Source organism: Scardinius erythrophthalmus (genome assembly GCF_964197995.2).
Source record: "Scardinius erythrophthalmus genome assembly, chromosome: 13".
NCBI lineage: Eukaryota > Metazoa > Chordata > Actinopteri > Cypriniformes > Leuciscidae > Scardinius > Scardinius erythrophthalmus.
The window spans coordinates 12,062,506-12,085,781 of NC_138233.1; the positions used below are offsets into that span (position 1 = coordinate 12,062,506).

Consider the following 23,276-nt stretch of genomic DNA (forward strand, 5'->3'; position numbering starts at 1 on the left):
TTGGAGATTATCAAGCGACAATCTAATGATATTCCTGCCGTTCCCGGATGTGAAATGTTGAATTTTCTGTCGAATTTGAACCTTATTGTCTATGATTTGAACCACTGAATTTGTGGAAGCGAATTTGTAAAGCGAAATAAAATGGACCGAAAATTGCCTGTCGAATATTATAGGTTGTATTTTTAAACAGGATGAATATTTTGGAAGTGAAATCTGAGAGGTGAATATGGATTATCGAATTTCTATTAATGAAAACGTGTGTGAAATGTTTTGAATGTAAATAGGCCTATTCACTGCTTAAATATAAAACCATGTTGCATTTCAGCCCATAAAGATGCATGCAGGGTTAATGCAATCAAGTAGTGCAATTCAACAAGCTTTTTTGTTTCAAAAACATTTGTCATTATTTTCCTATAACAATATGAGACGACACGTACTGTACTAGCCTACATTATTGTATTACATATCATCTGCACAGTGACTTAAAAATGTTATTGTGATATTATTTGCTGTGATTGTATAGTTAACTTGTGTCATCATGGTCATTATATTTATTTATTATAATTTAAGCGCGCGCGCCACCTGACAAGGGTGAATGTGACGTCACTTAGGGTTGCTGCGCACAGTGCGCAGTTCGTCAGTCAGATCGTGCTAACGGGAGGCCCGAAACCAGCTACGCAAAACATTACCTACTACAGTAACGCATTCTGCCAAAACTCATACTTTTTGTATTTTACATCGACTAAATAGACATTTGTCTATCGCCTGCATGCGTGCGCTTTATCAGCGAGCAGTTCGCGCAAGTTGACCAGCTTTAACATCAGCTAGTCAATCTGTCATTAGCAAGGTTAGCATGCTAACCTTATGACAGGGTGTATTCGACTGTCTTGAGGTTCACCAAGCGACAAGAAATCACCACAAACGGTGAGAAATTTCATATTTTTTCATCTATACATACATTAGAGGTTAAGGTTAATTCGTTTAGACTTCATCAGAAGGTTGGTAGTTTGTTTTAGTGTGGCTGTTTATACAGCAAGCTGTTTGTTTACCGATCTAATTATTCGTGTTAGATACAGTTTTTGTAAAAGTTCATCATTTTTTTGTATTGTTTTTTCTTTAAACGGTTATTATTTCCATTTTGGCTCCTCCTTGTTGATAAATCAGTTGATACAATATGGAGAATGTTAGCGCTGTTTTAATGGCAATAATAGCAGCCCTCCTGGCGCGCATTTAGTCTGTCAGTGTCTATCAGTCAAGTGTCAGAGTTGTCATGCTTGACGGAAAACTGTGATAAAGGATAACACAGACAAGCAAAATTAAGCCGTACACTAAGCAGGAACTTTAATGTAAACGTTCCCTCTTTGATTTGTCGGCTTTGCCTATTTCGCAGTTTTGCTTGAATCCTATTGATGCATACAGTTATGCTTAAGAAGCCTCACGAAGAACCAGATTAACATTACATTTTCACTTTTGTGTAAGGTGAGGGGTTTGCTGAAGTAACTTTGGTCATTCATAGTTAGTAATCACCTTAGTTCTCTCTTCAATTTCTTCAATTTTAGAGTGTTTTCTGTGGGAAAAGCAAAGGGGACATAGAACAGGATGCCAACAGGATACAGGCCTCTTCTGTTTTCTTGTTTTGCTTCTGCATGTGTGCGTGTGTTTTTTTTTTTTTTTTTAAGGCTAAAGCTCTGCTCGTGATCTTTGTAAGAATAATAAGGTTTTTTTTCCCCATGCCAACTGAAAAGGCATAATATGATAGCCGGACGTGGCTTAATAACCAAAGTTATCACATGATTGAAAAGGGCAAATGCCTTTGGGAGCTTTGTTCATTTTAATTTCATAATGTTGCATACTGCATTCACTAATGGCTGTTTTCTTTTCTCAGGCTGTGACATCACTCAAGGTCATCAGCAGAGGCACAGTGGATAAGTTCGGTTCTGACACAGAGGAATGAGTCATGACCTCTGTGGTGATAGTAGATGGAGGAGGGAATATATTGGAGTATGTCACTGGAGATGAGGAAGCACAGCAGGTGAAGTCTGCACACTCATAATTAGAATTGCAATTTAAAGGTATAGCGGAGGATTTTTTACTTCCGGGTGGATCACCTATACTATTGGTCCTCCTAATTGTCAATCATTCTGGTGAATCAATCAAACTATTCTGGTGAATCAATCAAACTTTTCAAAAAGTGGAGAGGGCGGGTCTTATCTAAAATTCGGAAAGATCCTCCGCTAGCCTATACCTTTAAGGTAGGGGCACACCAAACTGACGCCAAAGAACTAGCCGACTGTTGCCGCCTTGCATTGGGGCAAAAAAGCTGCACTTGAACACACCGAAAGGACTACAGCTGACTGTCAGCCAGCCCGTGTGCTCTGCGCCTGCGTGTAAAGGAGATATGTCTATTTCTGCTGATATATTTGTTTATATTCGTCACTTAAAAAGGGAAGCAGGCCCTGAACTTCAGGCTGCAGATGCTCAAACCGTAAAAAAAGCAGCGCGTGCTCACCATTTTGAATATCAATCATGCTGATCACTTTCTTTATTTCTATCTCATGTTATTATTAAAATATTCGCCCAGGAACACTTAGGTAAGATGATGTAAAATTACAACAGCCTTCCGTCTATACCGTCTTGATTTCTTTGCTCGCTGTTTTGTTGTTATTCTCGTGCACTGACTCATTCACTAAACTGAACAGCCAATCAGAGTTCTCTCTCTCACTGATGGCCCGACACCGATTCTACAGGCTGTAGAAAAAACAGGCGGCGTCCGACTAGAGCCAACGGTGCAGAACACAAGTAGACTGTCACTCAAAAACGTCCAATCGTCGGCCTGGTGTGTCTCTGGCTTAAAGCGTAAAATGCACATTAAAGGTAGGCATTTTAAGGCAACTCAAGGTGTTTATTGTTGTCGTTTTTTTTTGCCAGGAGGTTTGTCCTGATGGAGTGGAGCCTGACGGAGAAAAGCACTGTCCTGCAGTGATAGTGGAGCAGGTGAATAGTGCTGATTTGGAGCAGTGCTACGCTGCACAGGTGCTAGTCTATGACGATCAGAATACCTACCTGGTGCAGGATGTGGCTGAGGAACAAGTTGTGGAGACTGAGTTGCAGGAGATGGCAGCAGGTGAGCAATATTTCCACAATTCACAGAGGATCATATTTCCATGGAAGGAAAATGTTGTTATATATCTGCTTGGAAGACCAATCTGAGGGTCAAAACTTAAAATGTGGTCTTGTTTTTTGCCTAACTGAACAATAGACCTAATTCTGAAAACCCAGAAAAATATGATTGCATGGACTGGTAATTTTAGATCGATTTCCCAAATGTGCCTATTGTTTTTTAGTAGTCTTTTTCCAGTTGTCTTTCAACAGCAGGAACAGCTAAAGAGAGACATCTTGTGGTGGTTTTGTAAAAGTTATAAAAGACACATATTAGAAGGGAAAAAAAGCAAAGCTTTTTCTTCACAAAGAAGAATTTGTGTAGGGTAAAAAAAAGGAAAGCTAGATTGCACAAACATTAAGCTGGATGTAAATAATGATTTTATAATATATTTTCTGTGCTCAGGGATACGAAATACAATATTAGCTGCCCAGTATAGTTTTGACTTTTTTTTTGAAAAGCAGAAAGGGAGCGTAGAAAGGCAGTTTAGTCTTTGTAACCGGAGATGAAGAGATACATGGTGCAGATATTATTAGTCATTTTCATGTCAAGAAGTCTGCAGCAGCTGGTGAGACTACTCCGTTTCACAACACCAGTTTGATTTACTCTGCAAAGCTTATAAACAATAATGATGATAAAAAAATAAAACTCATCACAATAGTGTATCACGTGATTTAAGGTAATGAGCGCTGGACTCTTGCTAAAGTGAAGGATGCAAAAGCGCTTGACAACCAGGAAGTGAAGAGCTGTCGTTATCCCGTGCGCCAAGTTTAAGTAATATTAAATCATTTCTTGCTATTTCGTTTTAGAGACACTTTTATTTTGTGTTCGTTGAGTAATATGTGACATTGGTGTTGTGTGTATTTATTAATGTTTGTTTAAAGTCGGTTGGAGTTATGATTTATTAGAGGATTGATGGTGGTTGTCAGAAACCAGGAAGTGCGTTTGTTTTCTTTTTTGCATCTTGGCCACGTTATCTGATATATTGTTTATAACATGATTTACTGTTTAATAGGGTTTTGTGGTAAAGCGTGGAGCTAATTTTTATTTAAATATTAGCAGTTTAATATGTGTGCTATCTGATTGTTTAAATCAGCTAACGGTTCTGTTCTTTATTGTTTTGATTGTAACTTAGATTAACGCAGACGATAATAAACAGTTTTGTTGCGGGATATTTGTAAAGTGTAAATGGTGCGGTTATGCTTTTTGATCATTAAAAGCGACATGCAAGAAATTTGAATACACTGCTTTTGTTTTTTATTAGATTTGCTTGAGATTGTTGCATACAATAACGTAGCAACCGTGTGGTTTTATAAACAAATAACGTTTCGATTTATTTTCTGTGATGTATAGAGCTATTTAAAGACTTCCGCTAAGTGAAATATATCACATTTGATTAAAAATACGCTTGTTGTTGAAGTTTAGGGCGGAAGTGTATAGGCGTTGAGTGACAGGACGCCTGGCCAATCAGCGCTTAGCATTGATTGTTTCGTAAGCTGCGGTGTAGCCAATGAACACATCGAAATGCAAATATATTTAACCTGTACCGCCAATTTTATGAGTTTATGTACATGAGAATATTTATAAACAAAGAATGCTATTTTAATCAAAAGCAAGCTCAATTTCAAATCTTCTGTATTAGTTTTTAAGCATCTGTTTTTACACTACAACCTTAAATTCTAAAAGGCTTTTGTATTGTTTAAACATGTTAAATGATTGTATGTATGGCATTTATTTGTTTGCTTGTTTGTGTCATAATCTGCTGTTTTTATTGACAAACTTGTAAAACAGAAAACTTTTTCCCTCTTTCTTAGTGGAGGTCTCAGTGCATGATAAAACTATCGAGGCAGCTGAAGCTCTGCTCCACATGGATTCTCCATCCAGCTTGCAGGGGGATCGCAGTACAGGTGTGTGATTAAAGCATGTTCACGGTAACATGTACCTCATATCTTATTTGTTCTTAAATGTCTTCATTTGTTCTTAGGCTTTTTGTGCTGTCCTAACTTAACAAATTACTACTTAACACATCTGTAAATCACATTTGTCTCTCTTTCTCTGCAGAGGAGCTTTTGTCTGAGATGGAGGTGGAAGTGAGAACTGAGGAAATGGGATCTGTTGTCCTGCAGGAGGCAGATTTACTGAAGAAGAAGAAGAGAGGTGAACCACAGTTTGCTATTACCCCTTTAAGACAATTAACTATAGCAATGTTGGGAAATGAATGCAAGTTTTTGTTTATTGCTGCGTACTCTGGTACTGTGCATTTGAAGTGCGTAAAGTGCACTTTCAGCTCAATTTCTTAATTACAATTGAAAACTGTAATTGTCTAGAAGAGATTCATTTGTTTTGTGTGATCTTCACCAGCAGGACGAAAACCCAGAACTCCACGAAATTGCTGTGATGGTTCTCTGGATCTGGTCTATAAGAGGAAATCAAAAGACAGCAAGGGTGAGTGTTTCTGCCCAACAATGCAAGAGAATATTTTTTCCTGGTGCCACAAATTTTAAGTCTGAGTCTTACAGGCTCAACTACTTACCTGTGGGAGTTCCTGTTGGACCTTCTGCAGGACAAGGAAACCTGTCCCAAGTACATTAAGTGGACTCAGAAGGAGAAGGGCATATTCAAGCTTGTGGACTCCAAAGCGGTGTCTAAATTATGGGGCAGACATAAGAATAAACCTGACATGAACTATGAGACAATGGGGAGAGCGCTTAGGTAATGTTTTGTCTGTTATTTAGATTTATTTAATCAATGTTACCAGTGAGCAGAAAATGTTCCAGCAGTCTTGTCTTGATTTTTTTTTTTTGTGTGTGTGTGTGTGTGTGTGTGTGTAGGTATTACTACCAACGGGGCATTTTATCAAAAGTGGAAGGCCAAAGACTTGTGTACCAGTTTAAGGAGATGCCCAAAGACATTGTTTTCATAGATGATGACAATATGGATGACAGCATTGACGAGGGAAAGCGAGAAACCCCAGCCGCCTCCAATCGCAGCAATCTGAAAGGCAAAGGGACGCCAGTCTCTCCCTCTGCTGCTGTATCTAAAATCATCAATCTATCCTCAGGACAAGATGCCTTTATGACCGTGCAACAGTCACCAGAAAACACAGCAACAGCCCCTGGGTATGGTATCAAAATGTCTAAATTTGAACCTTTCAACTGCTAATAGTAGGGCCTTACTCCTTACAAGCGCACCTATCACAATGTTTTTGTTGTTTGTTTCCAGGACAATGAGGCTGGCCATGCAGGTTCCTGTTCTCATGACGACACAGGGTCAGAAATTCTCAACAGTAACTGTTAACTCACCCTCCGTCCGCTCATCCATCCTCTCCATGCCCAACTCCGTCACTGGGGGTAACAGCGCTGGCAAAATGGTTCTTCAGGCCGTGCCAACGCTAGTGCCAGCTCAGGGGCAAAGCGGTGAAAGAATCACCTTGCAGCTCATCACCCTTCCCACCATGCCCGGAAAACCCGGCACTCCCATCACCCTGAGCACGTTCTCCCCCGTCACCGTGCCTACCAGCAACACCCAAGTCTTGAAGCTCGCCATCCCCTCCAACATCACCACATCCACCTCCACAGCTCCTGTAACCGTGGTGACCTCGCAGCCAGGGGTGACCATGGTGCCGAACGTACAGCCAGCAATGTCTTTACAGGATGTGACTATTATTAAGGTTGAATCTCCTGAGGTTTCCTTGGATCAGACAGTTAACAGTGCTGCAGGGAACACGCCGAGCTCACAGACAAACCCCACGACCACACAGAGCTGAGCAAACATCAAATGTCACTGCACTCACAGGAACCGACATCAACACTTGTGACACAGATGCAAATGAAATGAGTGACGTAAAGACTGGCTGTCTTCTGTGAACCGGATGAAACCAGCACTACAGCCGAGACGCTTGTTCACTCCCTACACTATAACCACCATGTGTAGTTTCAAATCTGGATTAGATTTTGGAAGGCCTTTTTTCTTTCTTTTTCTTATAATAATCTATTCAAATCATGCTTCGTTAGAGCCGGCCGTCTGTGCTGTAATGCTGTAGGAACGAACCTCACTTGGTGCTAAAGTTTGAGAGCAAGTCATGGGTGAAGAGAAACAGCCAAGATGCTCGTTTTGATCACCTGGTAATTTGGATCATAAAAGAATCTGTGCATAGATGTACCTTTGCGGTAGTTAATGATAAATAAAACAAGCAGCCTTAGGTCTGCTTTTTCCTCCTACGTCATTACTAAAAGTAATTGATTGTGCTTTGTGTAAATATGATTTATTTTTTATATTTTGTACCAGGAAGTGTTTTTGTTTTTGTACAGTTTAAAAGAAACTGTTTTCTGAAGGACATTTAAATCTTAATTTTTTTCTGTTATCTCAGACTTTTTAAAATGATTTCCTTTCTGTGCATTTATCGCTTTGTGGTTTCCACTGCTTTTTATGTTTTGTTTTTCATGTGTACAAAAAAGGGAAAGAATGTCTGATACAGTATATTGAAAATTCAATATATGAAGCATATATTTTGTTGTATTCTTACCCCAAAAATGTATCCAAGTAGATTTAAATATAGAGAATTATGCAAACAGCTGGTTCAAATGGTATTTTTCTTTCTTTCATTAATGTGTAAAATGTGCTTTTGTTCATTAGTCCTCGCAGGGTTCCCACAGTCATGGAAAATCTGACAGTGACTGCTTTTTTTTTTAAGCCAGTAATTTTTAGCTTTTGCTATTGCATGTCAGTAGGAAATATCAGTTTACATTTCCAAATTAATTTTGCCATTAATTGTAATAATCCAGTGAGATTGTTGTATGCACAAGGAGTCAAAAAAAACTGACACAGATTAAATCCAGAAGAACTGTGGCAAGATCTCCAAGATGCTTGAAGAAACCTTCCTGCAAAGCTACAGTACTGTGAGAAGTTTTAGGCACTTGTGTAAAAATGTTGTAAAGTGAGGAGGCTTTAATAATGAATGTCATTAATAGATTTTATTTATCAATTAACTTATTAGCTAACTCAAATCAATATTTGGTGTGACCACCCTTTAAGTTTAAAACAGCATTTGTCCTGGTACACTTACACATAGTTTTACAGGGAGCTTTGCAGGAATGTTTCAAGTGTCATGGAGATGTTTCCACAGTTCTTGGTTTCTTCATGTAATCACAGACAGACTTGAAGATAGTGAGATCAGATCTCCGTGTGGATCATACAGACTGGATTATGTGATCTTGATCAAAATTATATATATATATATAAAAAAACTTTATTCAGAAATCACAATTGACAAGGATGGAAATTCATTGGTCAAAGTGTAGGCATGAAGTTTGATCTTAGTAATTTCAGTTCAATATATCTGTCAGTTATGAAACCATAGAACACAAACCAAAAAAATATCAACAAACTTTCTCTAAAAATACCATATGATATTAGATGCTCTACTGTGGAGACTTTAGTCTGTGGCATGCACAGGGATTAATGGAGAGCACTTTACTAAGCACTTGCTCTGTATTTCTGCTAATTGGCTCTGTGGGATTCGGGCCGGAATAGGTTGGCTTTAAAGGATGACAATCTTTGGATCCGGATCATAAAAGTTTTCACCTATGCAAGGACATATTTTAAAGGCAGCGTGGTGAAGTAGTTGTACAAGTAATTACAATGTTATAATATATAAACAAGTCAGTTCAATATTAGTGTGAATATCAGTAACTAACTATATCAAAACTCAAACTAGAAAGACACATATCTGAAGAATTAAGTCTTATGATCAGGTAAGTAGCTTATATGCTGGTGACTTTTTGTTTTTTAACTTATGAAAAGTTTTTAAAATAATGTTGCAACAGTTTTGTAAAGCTGACATTAGACATAACGATTGTATTCATATCAGATATGGTAAAATGGTGTGATATTAGACATTATTAACTTGACTATACAATAAAAAAAAAAAAAATTCAGTCGGCAAAGAGGACCATAGGAAACTTACTGCAATGTGTCAGGAGGACTGATCTAGATTTCCCAAACCAGTTCAGCTTTGCTTATCATTAAAGAATGAGACACCACACAATTAAAGTACACTATTATATTTTGTATTATTGGTCAGTGGCAAACATATTGCTGATTACAGTGCTACTAAAAGAAAAAAGTACAGTCAATATAAATATAAACATTCTTTCACTTATGGAACCTTTTAATTGAGAATGTGCGTCTTCCTGAGATCATCCTTTAGCACTTAATAAATTACAGTATATTGCACAACCTCTGAACAACAAACAAGCATGATAATTATTAATCTCAAAGGAAACTAATGTGCACAGGGGTGCATTAAGACCTACATAAGTAGGTAAAAATAAAGTTTATGTGAATAAATACAGATAATGCATTCTCACATTCAGACAGTAGATTCCTATTGATTGACAGCTACATGAGCCTATGAGGCTGCTGACTGAAGCTAAGGTCACACACCAGTGACAGATGATCAGAGGGGTAATGGTACGACGGAAGCCGGTCCGGCCCGATCTGCTCTTCGCTCGGTATCCTGAGCACGGCGTCCACCTGGAACGCTCTTTCCGAGTACCAAATGTAGTCCAGTGTGGAGCAGCTCTCTCCGCTGGGCCGGATCTTCCAGCTGGTGTAGGGCGGCTCAGTGGTGCCGTCCTCACTCAGACACTTGTAAGCGCTGTCTAACCCCAGCGGAGAAGTCATAAAGCGCCTGTACACTTCCTCGCTCGGCTCCGCATTAAAATCCCCACATACCACCAACGGAATTCCCTCTTCGCTTTCCCCAACCCTAGTCCGGTTTTCCTGATCCATCTCTGGGTATGACTGTGCGGTTATTTCGCGGAGTTGCTGGAGGAGATGAGCCCCCTGCGCGCTACGAAACGCCTCCCAGCCGCTCCGCGCTTTCAGGTGCGTCACTGCCACGCAGAAGACTCGACCCGTGAGCCGGCAGCGAAGCGTCACCACGACGGCCACCTGGTTGGTTTTGAGCATCATGGCGGAGAGCCTGAGGTGAGCGGTGTGGAGCAGCTGGAAGCGACGGCGGTTGAAGAACAGAGCGCATCCGTCGGGGCCGTTGTTATTGTGGACGTCCAGGCAGGGAGAGCACGGCTTGGGGCAGAAGCTGCTCTGGTAGCCCAAGCTGGCGAGCACAGGCTGGAAAGTGTCGAAGTAGTGGTCCACCTCCTGCAGGCACAGCACATCCGGCCTGTAGGTGAGGATCTCTTCCAGTATCAGATACTTCCGCTCAGACCAGTTCAACGCCTCTATCGGACAGCGCACAAAACCGTCCTTGCCCTCACCCAGAGCTACAGATACACAAGAAAAATGAAGGATGTTTATGTCACCTTTTGAGCATCATATGGTAGCAGTGCAGTTAAAGGTGAAGTGTGTTCAGTCCTAGGCCCCGTCCACACTACTGCGTTTTCGTTTAAAAACGGAGACCTTTTGCTACGTTTGCACCTCCCGTCCACACTAAAACGGTTAAAACGGAGAAGTTTAGAAACGCTGCCGACCCGTTTTTCGTTTTGAATCTCCGGAGGGCGTTTTAGTGTGGACGGGTCAAAACGGAGGACTTTAGAAACGATGACGCAGAGGCTCACGCTCGGCTCTATGATTGGGTGTATACACAAGTAATATTCAGTACCAGTAAACTTCACCCGCTGGAACAGTTTCTTACAGTAAACTGCCGCAACTCAGACGCGGCTCGCACGGTAAACGCGTGCATACTAGAAATAGAACCGACGCCTATTTTTAAAGCGTGTTGAAAGCGTTTCCAGGCAAAATAGAATAGGAAAAGATGTTTATATGTCATTTTGACACAAAAATGCATATTAATAAATTACATTTTGATGTTTGAAAGCTTTTTACAGTCTATGTCTGAAAGTCTCTAGGTTTACACCGGCATGCGCATGCCCAGTGTTGGTGAATGGTCACGTGATCCGCGTTTTCAGTCGTTTTAATGTGAACGGAGATCAATTCTAATACGCAGCTAAAACGCTGGTGTGGACGGAGATCGTATTCGTTTTAATTCTCTGTTTCTCAACTAAAACGCAGTAGTGTGGATGGGGCCCTAGATTCATATAAAGATCAAGCAAGGGGTTTTTAAACTGGGGCCACAAGAAGGTACTAGGGTTTGATTTTTGGCTGTCAAAGAGGAATCAAATACATGACATAAGCAGACAGACCGTACCTTGTGCTAAGATGTTCCACTGCATGATGCGGAGGGGTGCGTTCTGCAGAGAGCAGGCTCTGGTCATAGTAAAGCCTCGGTGCAGTCGAGGGGGCCGGTTCCTCAAAACCTCCTCGCACTCACGCAACAGCGCGTCTGGGTCAGCCTGCTCATACTCGTAGTCGTCAGGATCCACATGTGGGTCTGACAATGCAGCGCTGCTCAAAGTCTGGGCCAGAGTACTGAAGAGTCTACTGCTGCTGCTACTGCCCATCTGACACACTGCAAACACACACACAACACGTTACACACACTCTGGCATAGTTGTAGAGAACAGTTTTTGGAAAACTTTACAGATTCATAATAACATATAGGTATATTATAGGTTCTTTAATTGGACTAAATAAATCGTTTTTTGCAGTTCACTTTAAAAGTCCCGCAGTGTGACAAATACATTTTACAAACATTGCACGTAAAATCAAATAATATGAGGACATAAATGCTGCATGTAAAATACATATGCAAATTAGTAAAAAAATAGTTTTAGATTACTCAGCATGTTATAATGCGGAAACTGCCGTCACTCACTTTTATAAACGCAACACACAGTGTGTGAAAGAAGACACTAAAACCAAACAGGAGCCAATGAAGATGTAAATAGTAACAGTGTGACATCCATTCCACTCTGTATGACAATATAAACAGTGGCATGATGACAGCACATGGTGGTTATTTAAAGTGCAGATAAATTAGGCCCAAGTACTGTTATATAATATGCCGCATGGCAACAAAATATGCACACTTCATACAGCTTGAACAAAATTGGATTGTTATTTGCTACCTTGCAGTGTATTGTTTAAATGTGGAAAAGCACTTTAAAGGCATTGATAAGTTCACAAGATTGCATGGTTGATTCTTTTGGGAACTAGAGAGATGTCTGTGGCTGTCGGCATCTGTCTGGGCTTGTTTTTAGTCCTCAAAAGAGGTTTAACTAGTTACGAGTCACCATTCTTGCATGTTTGTTAGCTTGTATGCTATCTCTATAGGCGATATTTCAATAACCTTATTAGCAAATCAAACCTCAATGGAAACAAAGACATTGGATGCTAGTTATAGATAGTTCTGTAAATTATTCATCTTATTAATGGACAATGGGTTAACTGCATCCAGTGGAAACTACCGTCTACTGTCTGTCATGACAGCCTCACTCGCAGACACAATATCGAGAACAAACTGCGCTATAGGGAACACTGACTGATCTTAATGTGGACAAGAAAAAGCAATCTTTATTAGTGCTCACTGTGTGCACGAGAATCACTATTACTGTTGCTCATATATATAATAAACTGGTTACACTTTATAAGGTGTCTTTTTAACACTAATATTAAGTAACTACTTGTACTTACTATAGGGTTAGGATTAGGGTTTGGTTTGGTTTAGGGTTAGTAGCATGTAATTATGCATAATTTATAGATGACACTGTAAAATAAAGTGTTACCAATAAACCTTTTATTAATTCAACCCTTGGTGCGTATTAACAAGCATGTCTGATACCTCAAATCATGTAGCTTGTTAAAGAGAGGTTTTCTATTACTTTAATAAGCAACTCCCAACTCAAGTCAAGACATACATTTTTTTATCTAGCAAAGAATAAAAAGCTTCTCGTTTGACTCATTTGACTTAGACCAGTTAACAACCACTTAGCAAACACCCAGAATACTCCAGCAACTGCACAGCCACATACTAAAAAACACTCAGAACACCTTAGCAACAACAGCATAGCATTGTTCACATTTGCCATTGTCTTGGCAACCACCAAAAACACAGTAGAACCAGGAGCAAGTTTTGCATGACTAGTGGCACACATTTTCATCTTAATCTAATAGGGTTGGGGTAAGGGTTTTTTTTTTTTTTTTTTTTTTTTTAAGAAATTGAAACTTTTACTCATCGAGGATGCAAAACATTGATCAAACGTGACAGTAAAGACTTTTATAATTTTACAAAAATGCATACATTTCAAAGAAATTATGTTCTTTTGAATGCTCTGTTCATCAAAGATTCCTAAAAGAAATTAAGATTTCTTGATTCTGAAGGATCATGTGACACTGAGTATATTATATATATTATATTTATTAAAATAGTAAACAGTTATTTTTCAATTGAAACAGAATTACACAATATTACTGCTTTACTGTATTTTTTTTTTATTAAATAAATGAGACTTGGTGAACATAACAGACTTCTTTCATAAACATTAAAAAACCACTACTGACCCCAAACGTTTGAACATTAGTTTACATATATACTTAACTATACTTAGTGTAATTATGTTCATTTAAATACTGATTTCGATTCATTTATCTCATCTGATTCATCCTGTTCCACCTCTGTCTCCTCCTTTACCTCCAAGAGAAACATACATACTTCCAATGTCTCTCTATTTGTATGTATGTGGTTGTTTATGTCTTCATCATATCGGAAAAGCATCATCTTGGTATTATTTATGTGTGACAAGTAAAGATTTTCCATTTATTAATGGAATAGTCAAGTACTGAATAATCAGGGCTGTTCATGGGTGAGGTTGGTCATTGCTTAGTAATCATTTAAACCACACATCACCCATAATTTAAAGCAACAAATTACATTTTAAATTCGTACGCCACATTAATCTATTGTATCAGCATTAAAAAAATCTGATTTGTCATCCTGTCTAATTTAAAACTCACCATCTCTAGACACATTCACTGTAACTAAATCAATGACTATTCAATGTCTATGGTCCGTACAGTCACTTTCTCAAACATTTAGGACTAATATTAGTCTAAAACACTTAGAAACATGCATGTCTTTTAAAACTACCTCTTATTTTTTCCTTTTCCACTGAATGTCTCCGATGCATGCAGGTCAACTAAAGGCACAGTCTTCTTCACTTTGACTTTGTGGGAGTCCAGGGCTAATTCAGTGATGATCCAGTATCCGATCAGTGGGTCAGTGAAAACACAAGTTGGTAGACAGAGAGAACACTAGCATCCACCCTTTGAGCTCTTTTGCTTTCGTATGCGAAGATTCTGGGGGCTGTGGATGTGACCGCGAATGTATCTGCGTGTGTGTAACTACACAAAGGGGTTCCTGAATGAACCAGTGTGTCTGTGCTTCCCCTACCATTCATTCTGAACAATGACTCATTTGAAAATCACGAGAGGGATCCGATGCATGCCTGCGCATACATGTGCACACAGCCATGCACGTGGGTAAAGAGAACTGTTCAGGCCTAATTTAATCTATGGATTGAGGAAGACCGTGTGGCTCATTTGTCTGGAATATAATAAGGTCACAATTTTTCACTGACATTTTACAGTAAAGTTCAATTCGTTTTTCGTCCACGCTTTAGGTTTCATGAACTAAAAAAAAAAAAAAAAAAAAAAAAAAAAAAAAAAAAAAATTTAAAGCATTTATTAATCTTGGTTGATAATTTCTACATACTGTTAAAAGTTTGAGGTCAGTAAGATTTTTTTTTTTTAAGAAATTAAAAAAATTGTAAACTTTTATTCAGCAAAGACGCATTAAATTGATCAAGACTGACAATAAATACTTTTATACTGTTACAAACATTTCTGTTTCAAATAAATGCAGTTCTTTTGAGATTTCATTCTTAAAAACAACCCTTTTTTTTTTTTTCTAAAACAGAGAAAAAATATTCAGTTGATTTGGAAGAACAAGAAGAGATTATAAAGCCTCATTACATAACTGATGCTCATTCTACACATCGCTGAGCTCTCTCCCCAAGCTCAGACATTTACCACTTCATTTGACTCATTATATAAGATCATGAAGCGAGACTTCATATTTTAGGGACCAAATATAAAGCTATTCTCTATTTAAAGGTGCAGTGTGTGATTTTTAACGGCATCTAGTGGTGAGGTTGCGAATTGCAGCCAACAGAAGTTACGGTGGCCAAGATGTCGTCGTCTGAGACAGCAGAGAGTAGCCAGTAAATGAGGTTTCTTTACAAAGAAATTATGTTTACCTAATTATTCAGTAAAACGAAATGTTATTGCGAATATTATTGTTACTTGTTCATCATTGTGTCAGTGTTTTATTCGCTGACTTTAGCTAGTTTCTTTGCAGGAAGAACAACATAGTGACAAAACGCGTTTGTCAGTTTAGGGCTCCTGTAGAAACATGACGGCGCAAAATGGCGACTTAACATGTAAGGGTGTGTAGATAGAAACTGCTCATTCTAAGGTAATAAAATGGTTCATTATGTATTTTCTTTATACACTACTGAAAACATAGTTATGTAAATGATATTGCATTTCTGTCAACAGATCCTCCTAAATATTACACAGTGCACCTTTAACAGAAACGCTGACAATTTCATTAGGTATGAAGATGCACAGCACACCAACTATAACCTAAAAACTATGCCTGAATATCTAGTTCATTTATGAAACTCCAGAGGGTGCTGGCTGATAGGTCCTTTACTTGCAGTCTGCAAGTAATAACATCATTACCGCATGACAAGATGATTGGCTTCTGCTGATCCTGCAACCAATGCTCAACATTTAAATAGTCTGGTTCACTGTTTGCTGTAAGCTAGACCTGCAGCGCGCTTTCAGAGTTCATCTGAAACCCTCCACCTCCCCCAGCTCCACCTGCCTAGACCTGCTACAGGATTTATGTACGTCTATTTTTAAGCAGCAGCAGCATATCTTACAAGCTTACGGCAAAGGCCATCGCTAGCGGTGCAAAAGGTGCTGACGATTCTAGGGGCCCCCGAGCCCCGTATTCAATAACATGCTAAAACTGAATTGCAGCTAACAACCAATCAGATAGAGCTCATAGCTTTCTCCACATTATTGGCTAGACGCCTGATTCTTCTCAGTTGGAAAAAGGCATTGCCACCATCTTACAAACGCTGGGTCACTGAGGTGATGTCGTGTCTTAAACTTGAGCATCTTAAATACACTATCCGAGGTACCTCTGCAAAGTTTTATGGGGTCTGGCAGCCCTTTTTATCTTATTTGAATCTTCATTGGCCAGTATAGTATAATCAGTACTATTATGTGTATTCCCCCCCCCCCCCTTTTTTTTTTTTTTTTTTTTTTTTTTTTTTTTTTTTTTTTGCAGGGGTGTGTATGTTGATGTGTGAATAAGTATGTAGATCCAGAATTAATGTTGTTCGTGGTTCTGTGTATTGTGATTGTGGAAAATGGAAAAATCAATAAAAATATTTGTAATAATAACATGCTAAAACTATTCCAGCTGTCATTATTGAAATGACATTTAAAGAGAAGCTTCACCTTGGACCAGGGCCGTAATCAACACAGACATTGGGAGAAACACACACCCCAATATTTTGTCTAGTAGTCAATAATCATGGATTTTCCCAGTCCCATCTACATTTGCATCTTCAATGGTGAAGAAACACTTGACTTTCTTCATCTCTATGATAATTAAGCCATTTTGGGGATGAGCTCTTTCTAAAATCAGGGTTTCTGCAGGTTTCAGTAAGTCAAATTTAAGACCTTTTTAAGACATTTTAAGACCATAAAGATTGAAATTTAACACCTACACGACGCACTATCCAAGTTAGATAGTTACCTCGGGATCATTAGAGTATCTATCTATCTAGAATTATCTGATGTGTGTGTGTGAGAGAGAGGGAGATTTTTTTTATAGAAAATTGTACTTTTGCATATTATACTGTAAAAACACAATTATTGTTGATTTTAGTTGATCATAGTTGATCATAACTTAGAGAGGAAATGATGAGATGATTAAAGTGACCAAAATGTGATATGTGAACGGCCTCTGGCGAGCTAACGTTAGCTCATATCAAGCCACGAGCTATTGGTAGCACGCAAGCGATGTGTTGGAGACCCCTGCTCTAGGGCTCCGCTTTGTAGGCTACAACTCGATACTTTTTTGCTACTTTGTAATAACTTTCTGTGGCCAGCGTTTCTGGAAATGAACGAGGGTAAACACTTTTTTAGACCTGACTAAATTAAATTTAAGACCTAGGATGAAAATCTGGCCATTTTTAAGACTTTTTAAGGCCTTAAATTTAAAGTTCAGAATTTTAGACTTTTTAAGATCCCCGCGGAAACCCTGTAAAATATATTTTGGAGTGGAATCTGGGTCGAGGCAGACTACATTTTTTTACTATACTATACCTCACTGTTAGTGTTAATACTAACACAATTGCTGGAGCTGCTTTTACTTGCTTATTCAGTCAAAATTACATAACATCACTGTTCCCAGACCTTGTCCTGATCCAGGTCAAATCCCTTACACAAGAGCGGTCCTGCGGGGGGGCTTTGTTCACACAGAGCTAGAATTACTTTTCTGTTTGCTGGTTAACAACAGCTTTTGGTTTAAAGTATGTGCTTGTTACCTTCCATCTTTTCATAAGCTAAACACAGACATTAACATTGTGTCCTTACTGTTTAATGCTACAAGGAAACTGCACAAAGGATGCAGTTTGATAAATGTAACACAAGTCAAGAGAACATATCTCACTCAGATAAGCAAGGAAAAACTGTTAGGGATCGAACCCTTAGGGCCTGTATATGCTGCACTGTTTACTGACCTTTAGCAGGACTATCAAGTTTCCTTGAACGCACTCTAGAATAGATCCAAGTACAGAACACCAAACTCAACTAACAATATTGAGAAAAACTTAATCATATATGAAGAGTTCAGATGCAAAAGCCTCTAAGTGCCATTTCTTCTTGAATGATAATTTTTATCAAGCTCGTATATTTCAGTTCAGTAATTTCATTTAAATGACAATTAATAGGTCATTTTCATTGCTATTTAAGTGAAATTACTGAACTTAAATAATAACAAGCTTGATAAAAATTAGGCTATCATTCAAGAAGAAAATTTCAGATGCCACTTATTTAGAGGCTTTTCCATCTGAACTCTTCATATAGACATTTTCTTAAAACAAAAACTGTAATACAATCTAAAATCTTTTTAGCAGTGTTGTTGCTCAAACTAATAAAAATAATTTTCAGGCTAAAGCTAAAGTAAAATATAAATATTAGATTAAAAATAAAATGTTATTAAATAGATAAAATATCAAATTAAACATAAAATGGAAACTAGAAATGTTGCATTGGCATAGTTGTCAACGAGCTGAAATAAGTTTAAGTTATACTAAAAATCACTCAAACTAAAGCTGAAATGAAGAATAAAGATAAATGCAACTGTTAAAAACTAAAACACTGCTCTTCAGTGGCAGATTTGTTAGACAATTAAAAAACTTAAAACAAATTAAAAAACTAAAAACTGTTAAGTTAATTTAACTTAAATGCATCTGAATAAAGACCAAAAAAGCCATTTATAAACTAAATTAATCAACACGGTTATTAGGGATTGGTCATGGGAAACTGCAATATGTTTCCACACCTCAGGATGTGACAGTCAACACTTACTGAACATGAGTCATTAGTTGTGGCATGAGATGAGGGACACGCTACGATGATCACTCAACTAACTTACATTCTTTAAATTTAGGCACGTGTCTCCTACGATTATCCGCATTACTCTCACACTGAACCCCCACCCCCACCCCCCAAAACATGTAACTGATTTTACTGTCACAAAACCGAATATGAATATTCCTTTGCCTTTCTAGCCAGAATTGACTGCGTTGGTTGTGAGACACAACCGCAGTCTTAGCAAAGGAATATGTGATTGAATCTTAAATTAAATTACCTTGTAAAGAACCGAGAAGAACGGGTGAGGAGTTGGACCTGGTTGGAGGACAGAGTCGTGAACTCGGAAGGCTGCTTTCCTTCAGAGGAGCGGATTTCTTTGGATGTGCCCCCAGTGATGACAGACAGACTGCGGCCAGGTCTCGGTGAAGCAGCGATGAGCAGCGCCGGGCGGGATGCATTATCATTCTTAGGTTGACAGACCCAGAACCTCGGTTTAAACTGATTCACTCGAGCAAATTATGGCATGGATACGGAAGAAATAAGTTTACTAACCTATAAAACACTTGTAAAATACATTTTGAACATTACTTAAAGTCTTTTCGCTGTATGGAAAAATGCCGGTAGAAGTGTGTCGTCGTCACATTCCAGGGTGACACGTGAACTATATTTTGATAGGGGAGATTAGAAGATTGAGTCTTCATGTACTAGTAAAATCACATCATTTATTGAGTCATTCTATATATAAAATATTTATGCTATGTATAAGAGTTCAACATTTGAAACAAATCTCAAATTCGTTTAAGGAAAGATACAAAATAGAAAGATGTTATAACACGACATTCACCTACACACCAGTGAATGGTTTAGCCCTATTGTCAAAGGACAGCCCGTGCCTTTTCTGAAGTAAAAGCCGGACAATGGGAGGGACTTAGAGCTACTCCCGCCAATCAGAGTCGAAAGTGCTGAGGCGTATGGAAATTAAAATATATCGTCATCATTGACGCACGTTGTACGGGTTTCCAAACGCACATTCCATATTTGGTTACATGATTTTCAAGTAATAGTGAGAATTAACCGGTAAGGAAAATCAATCGTAGCCTACCTTTTAGGTTTAACAATGGCTGAACTTGTTACAGCTTTAATAAAACGAAAGGCCATCGTTCTGTTAAAATATGTCTATCTAAAATTCGTGTGTACAGACTGACTTTGCAGTGGGAAATGAAGGAGGACAGACTGCTTATTGCTGCATGATAAATAACCCATAAGCATAATGTATTTACATATCCTTTAATGATCACCTGAATGACCGCAGGTTTAATTACTGCACTGTTTATGTCAGCAGTGTTTTTGCTCATGAACCTAGTATTGATTAGATGATGACAGCAGCATGTTTGACTGCTATTTTTAGACAAAATGACACGTCAAAAGGAGGGTTTCACAAATCTAGTGACAGCATGGTCCAATAAAACAAGGTCATACTAAACCTTTGAACCATAGTGGAATACATGATTAGATATGAAAAGTAAATAAACAATAGAAAGAGAAAAAAACAATTATTAACAGAACAGGCTTTTAGAAGGTCAAAGGTCATTTATGTCTAACAGTACAACGTGGCTAGAAGTCCACTGAGGTAAAAGGTCGTTTTGACTTTTAGGAGCCTATTAGGGTCAAGGTTGCAAAATACTTATAAGAAAATAATTTTCCATAATACATAAGGAATAGATTTAGGTCTTGACAACTCGTTTGTTCATACGTAATACGTATCCCTCAATTTGCTCTAATACTGATGTGGTGGATCTGTAAACACTGGTTTATTGGGGGTCATTTTATAAAATGGATTCGAGACAAATATAAAAAGTTCACTCAGGATGATCCAGAATTTGTCATTATATTTGCCTCATTTGGAGCCACCTGATCAGCAAAAATAAGAAATCCCGTGAAAAGACTGTCAGTCCAGAATGGATCAAAAAACAGTCCATTTTGTTCTGAATAGAAGATCTGAAGCCAGACCTGATCTCCTTTTTGCAGTCTGAGTATTGTTGATCCTGAGGCCACATCGTAATTTCCTGTGTTAGCGTCAAATGTTCTGATCTTGTACTGGCCATTTTGAACAAGCCCAATTGCCAGGTGTTTGTTAGCCAACGTGATGTCATATGTGAAGTAATACACACCAGGAATTACACAGTTAAACTTGCCACTGGTGGCATTGTAATGACCACCCTCGTTCATTAAAATCCGATTAAAGCGAATGGGCGTGCGTTCCTTGGGATAGCTCTTGGTTACCGCCACAGAGAAAGCAGATCGTGCCTCTGTTCCACAGTCACAGCCCCCCGGGGCACCAGTTTCCCCCTTATTTCCCACCTCTCCTTTGATCCCAGCGGCTCCAGACACACCAGGTGCTCCACGCACTCCTTTTAGCCCCCTTGGCCCTGCCTTCCCAACAAGTCCTGGGCGTCCTTGTTGTCCATGTTTTCCAGGGTTCCCAGGACGACCCTGTTCACCTGACATGTGAATAAATATTCACAAATTTGTACCACCTAATCTGAAACAACTCACCCATTTGATTTTCATTGTTTGTTTGTTTAAAATCCAAATGTGATTTCATATTTATACTTAAATATACCTTGTGACCTTGAACTACAGAGATACTATAGATAAACAATAAAAATTAATACATATGAGGTAAAAATACAAATTTGAATACTTCGAATATTATTTTTCCAGAGGTGGACGAAGTACACAACTTCCTTACTTGAGTGAAAGTACAGATACTACTGGTAAAATATTACTCCGTTACAAGTAAAAGTTGTAAAGACTTATTTTTACTTAAGTAAAAGTACAGAAGTACTCGTTTTTAAAAGTACTTAAGTATCAAAAGTAAAAAGTAAATGTCAATGCATTGTTTTATTATTGTTGCATTGTTGAATGTAATACTTAAAGTACCTTATGCCTCTGAATCTATGACTGCCTACCCTCATATCAATATCACATTTATTTCTAGAACACAGTTCCAGTGGGATTGAGTGTGAGATTGAATAAGTCACTCAATAACGTCCACGATGGTTTCGGACACCCAAATGGCTGTTCCCTCAAATACTGCCCTATTTAAAGTTTTTTGGCTTTTAGTATGAATATGTTAGCCGTACTGTTATCTATAAGCTAGTGTGCTCCAAAAAAGTGACAAAATTCGCATTTAGAAAACCAAATCCAACGTTGAAAATGAAAATCGGGTTGACGTCAGAAACCAACATCAGTCGGGTTCTGACGTCAACCCGACTTTTATTTTCAATCAATATCCAATGTCAATTTGACGTTGGGTTCTGATGTCAATCAGATGCAGGGTTCTGACGTCAACCCGACTTTCATTTCCAACCAAAATGCAACCCCTGCAACCAAAATCATCCACTGACTGATGTTACTTTCTACTCAAGGACCTTGACAGAAATGTAGTGGAGTAAAAAGTATGATATTTGTCTTTCAAATGTAGTGAAGTTAAAGTAAAAAGTTTCCAGAAGAAATAATACTCAAGTAAAGTACAGATACTCAAAAAGTGTACTTAAGTACAGTACTCAAGTAAATGTACTTTGTTACTGTCCACCTCTGTATTTTTCATTAGGTATGGTATTACAGCTGCACAATATACGGTACCTGTCTCTCCCTTCTCTCCCCTGTCACCATCCTTGCCATCCTGGCCATCAACACCTGGCATCCCCATCTTGCCTACGCTCCCGCTGGGACCTGCTGTACCTGGGCTCCCTGGAGGACCCCGAGGGCCTGGCAAACTGCAGCTAAGCTGAGATGAATGGATGGTGAAGTTGCGTCCCTTCTTAGATGAGTCTATAGTCACAGAGAACAGAGACAGCAGGCAAACAGCCAGTGGTAACTGATGCATGATGCAGCTGTGCCTGCAAACAGAGCAGATGGGGCCAGATTTGTGTTCTGGGGAATTTCCATGGATTTCCTGTATACACATAAAGAGTTGTGCACGGAAACAAGCACCAATAATCACATTATATACATGCAGGTTGTGAATAATGCAGTTATTAGTAAAAATTTAGGTTTTAATTAGGTTGTAAATATAAGTAGCTGACCAAAGTACACAATTTAACAACACATTTAAAGCATGCATTGGAAAAAGCCCTCACCAGAGGAATGAGATTTGCGTAGCAATGGAAAGGAAAGGTCCAGCTGCCCTTTCGGCAAAATCAAAAATAGAGAATATAAACAAGGCTTGTGAAACGATTGTATCTTACATGTCCTCCACACAACTTTGCAAGCATCCACCCAGTTTTAGCACTGACATGCTCTGCCAGATAGTTCATCCATGATGTAATTGAACAAACTGGGGGAGGAGATTCATTTGAAAACGTGTCAGACTTTTATACTTTAGTTCTGCAGGCCATAAAACAATGAAAAATGGCTTAAAACTACAAGAAAGAGCTGTGTAAAGTGTGCCTTCAAATACATTTCTGAGTATTTGCAAAAGAAATTTGGCATGAGTTGCATGTTGAATAGACAC

At 38.6% G+C, this 23,276-nt stretch overlaps 3 protein-coding genes across 9 annotated transcripts; 1 reads left to right on the plus strand and 2 right to left on the minus strand.

Annotated features, from left to right (window-relative positions):
* Nucleotides 1-605: 605 nt before the first annotated feature.
* Nucleotides 606-7,741, plus strand: elf2a (E74-like factor 2a (ets domain transcription factor)). 4 transcript variants are annotated; one of them, XM_081383088.1, is made up of 9 exons: nt 606-924; nt 1,886-2,032; nt 2,929-3,124; nt 4,975-5,067; nt 5,222-5,317; nt 5,525-5,605; nt 5,680-5,872; nt 5,992-6,279; nt 6,383-7,741. In XM_081383088.1, the coding sequence occupies exons 2-9, from the start codon at nt 1,958-1,960 to the stop codon at nt 6,924-6,926; spliced, it is 1,566 nt and encodes a 521-aa protein (XP_081239214.1). In that variant the 5' UTR covers nt 606-924; nt 1,886-1,957; the 3' UTR covers nt 6,927-7,741. The 4 variants fall into 4 exon arrangements, with proteins under 4 accessions (XP_081239214.1, XP_081239213.1, XP_081239216.1 ...); XM_081383087.1 differs by having other exon boundaries at nt 5,522-5,605; nt 6,383-7,735; XM_081383090.1 differs by lacking the exons at nt 606-924; nt 1,886-2,032; nt 2,929-3,124 and adding an exon at nt 3,863-3,934 and having other exon boundaries at nt 6,383-7,735.
* A 1,471-nt stretch (nt 7,742-9,212) lies between these two features.
* On the minus strand, nt 9,213-19,655 carry nocta (nocturnin a). Of its 3 annotated transcripts, none has more exons than XM_081383094.1 (5): nt 19,610-19,655; nt 19,310-19,418; nt 19,035-19,222; nt 11,331-11,591; nt 9,213-10,446 (listed from the first exon to the last, which is right to left on the minus strand). In XM_081383094.1, exons 3-5 carry the CDS (start codon nt 19,219-19,221, stop codon nt 9,560-9,562), a joined length of 1,335 nt encoding a protein of 444 aa, XP_081239220.1. In that variant the 5' UTR covers nt 19,222; nt 19,310-19,418; nt 19,610-19,655; the 3' UTR covers nt 9,213-9,559. The 3 variants fall into 3 exon arrangements, with proteins under 3 accessions (XP_081239220.1, XP_081239219.1, XP_081239218.1); XM_081383093.1 differs by having other exon boundaries at nt 19,602-19,628; XM_081383092.1 differs by having other exon boundaries at nt 19,035-19,418; nt 19,610-19,628.
* Nucleotides 19,462-23,083, minus strand: c1qtnf2 (C1q and TNF related 2). Of its 2 annotated transcripts, none has more exons than XM_081383095.1 (3): nt 22,903-23,065; nt 22,406-22,662; nt 19,462-21,258 (listed from the first exon to the last, which is right to left on the minus strand). In XM_081383095.1, exons 2-3 carry the CDS (start codon nt 22,647-22,649, stop codon nt 20,621-20,623), a joined length of 882 nt encoding a protein of 293 aa, XP_081239221.1. In that variant the 5' UTR covers nt 22,650-22,662; nt 22,903-23,065; the 3' UTR covers nt 19,462-20,620. The 2 variants fall into 2 exon arrangements, with proteins under 2 accessions (XP_081239221.1, XP_081239222.1); XM_081383096.1 differs by having other exon boundaries at nt 20,036-21,258; nt 22,406-22,718; nt 22,903-23,083.
* Nucleotides 23,084-23,276: the final 193 nt, after the last annotated feature.

What these genes read in the sequence shown, in the direction of transcription:
- nocta (XM_081383094.1), bottom strand. Translation starts at nt 19,221, where the DNA reads ATGATAATGCATCCCGCCCGGCGCTGCTCATCGCTGCTTCACCGAGAC. An exon ending in TCTTCTCGGTTCTTTACAAG is followed by an intron (nt 11,592 to 19,034) that starts GTAATTTAATTT and finishes GTGTGTTTGCAG; the next exon opens with TGTGTCAGATGGGCAGTAGC. An exon ending in GTGGAACATCTTAGCACAAG is followed by an intron (nt 10,447 to 11,330) that starts GTACGGTCTGTC and finishes GTGTATCTGTAG; the next exon opens with CTCTGGGTGAGGGCAAGGAC.
- c1qtnf2 (XM_081383095.1), bottom strand. Translation starts at nt 22,649, where the DNA reads ATGCATCAGTTACCACTGGCTGTTTGCCTGCTGTCTCTGTTCTCTGTG. An exon ending in GGGAGAGAAGGGAGAGACAG is followed by an intron (nt 21,259 to 22,405) that starts GTACCGTATATT and finishes TTCACATGTCAG; the next exon opens with GTGAACAGGGTCGTCCTGGG.
- elf2a (XM_081383087.1), top strand. Translation starts at nt 1,958, where the DNA reads ATGACCTCTGTGGTGATAGTAGATGGAGGAGGGAATATATTGGAGTAT. An exon ending in ACAATGGGGAGAGCGCTTAG is followed by an intron (nt 5,873 to 5,991) that starts GTAATGTTTTGT and finishes GTGTGTGTGTAG; the next exon opens with GTATTACTACCAACGGGGCA. An exon ending in AACACAGCAACAGCCCCTGG is followed by an intron (nt 6,280 to 6,382) that starts GTATGGTATCAA and finishes GTTTGTTTCCAG; the next exon opens with GACAATGAGGCTGGCCATGC.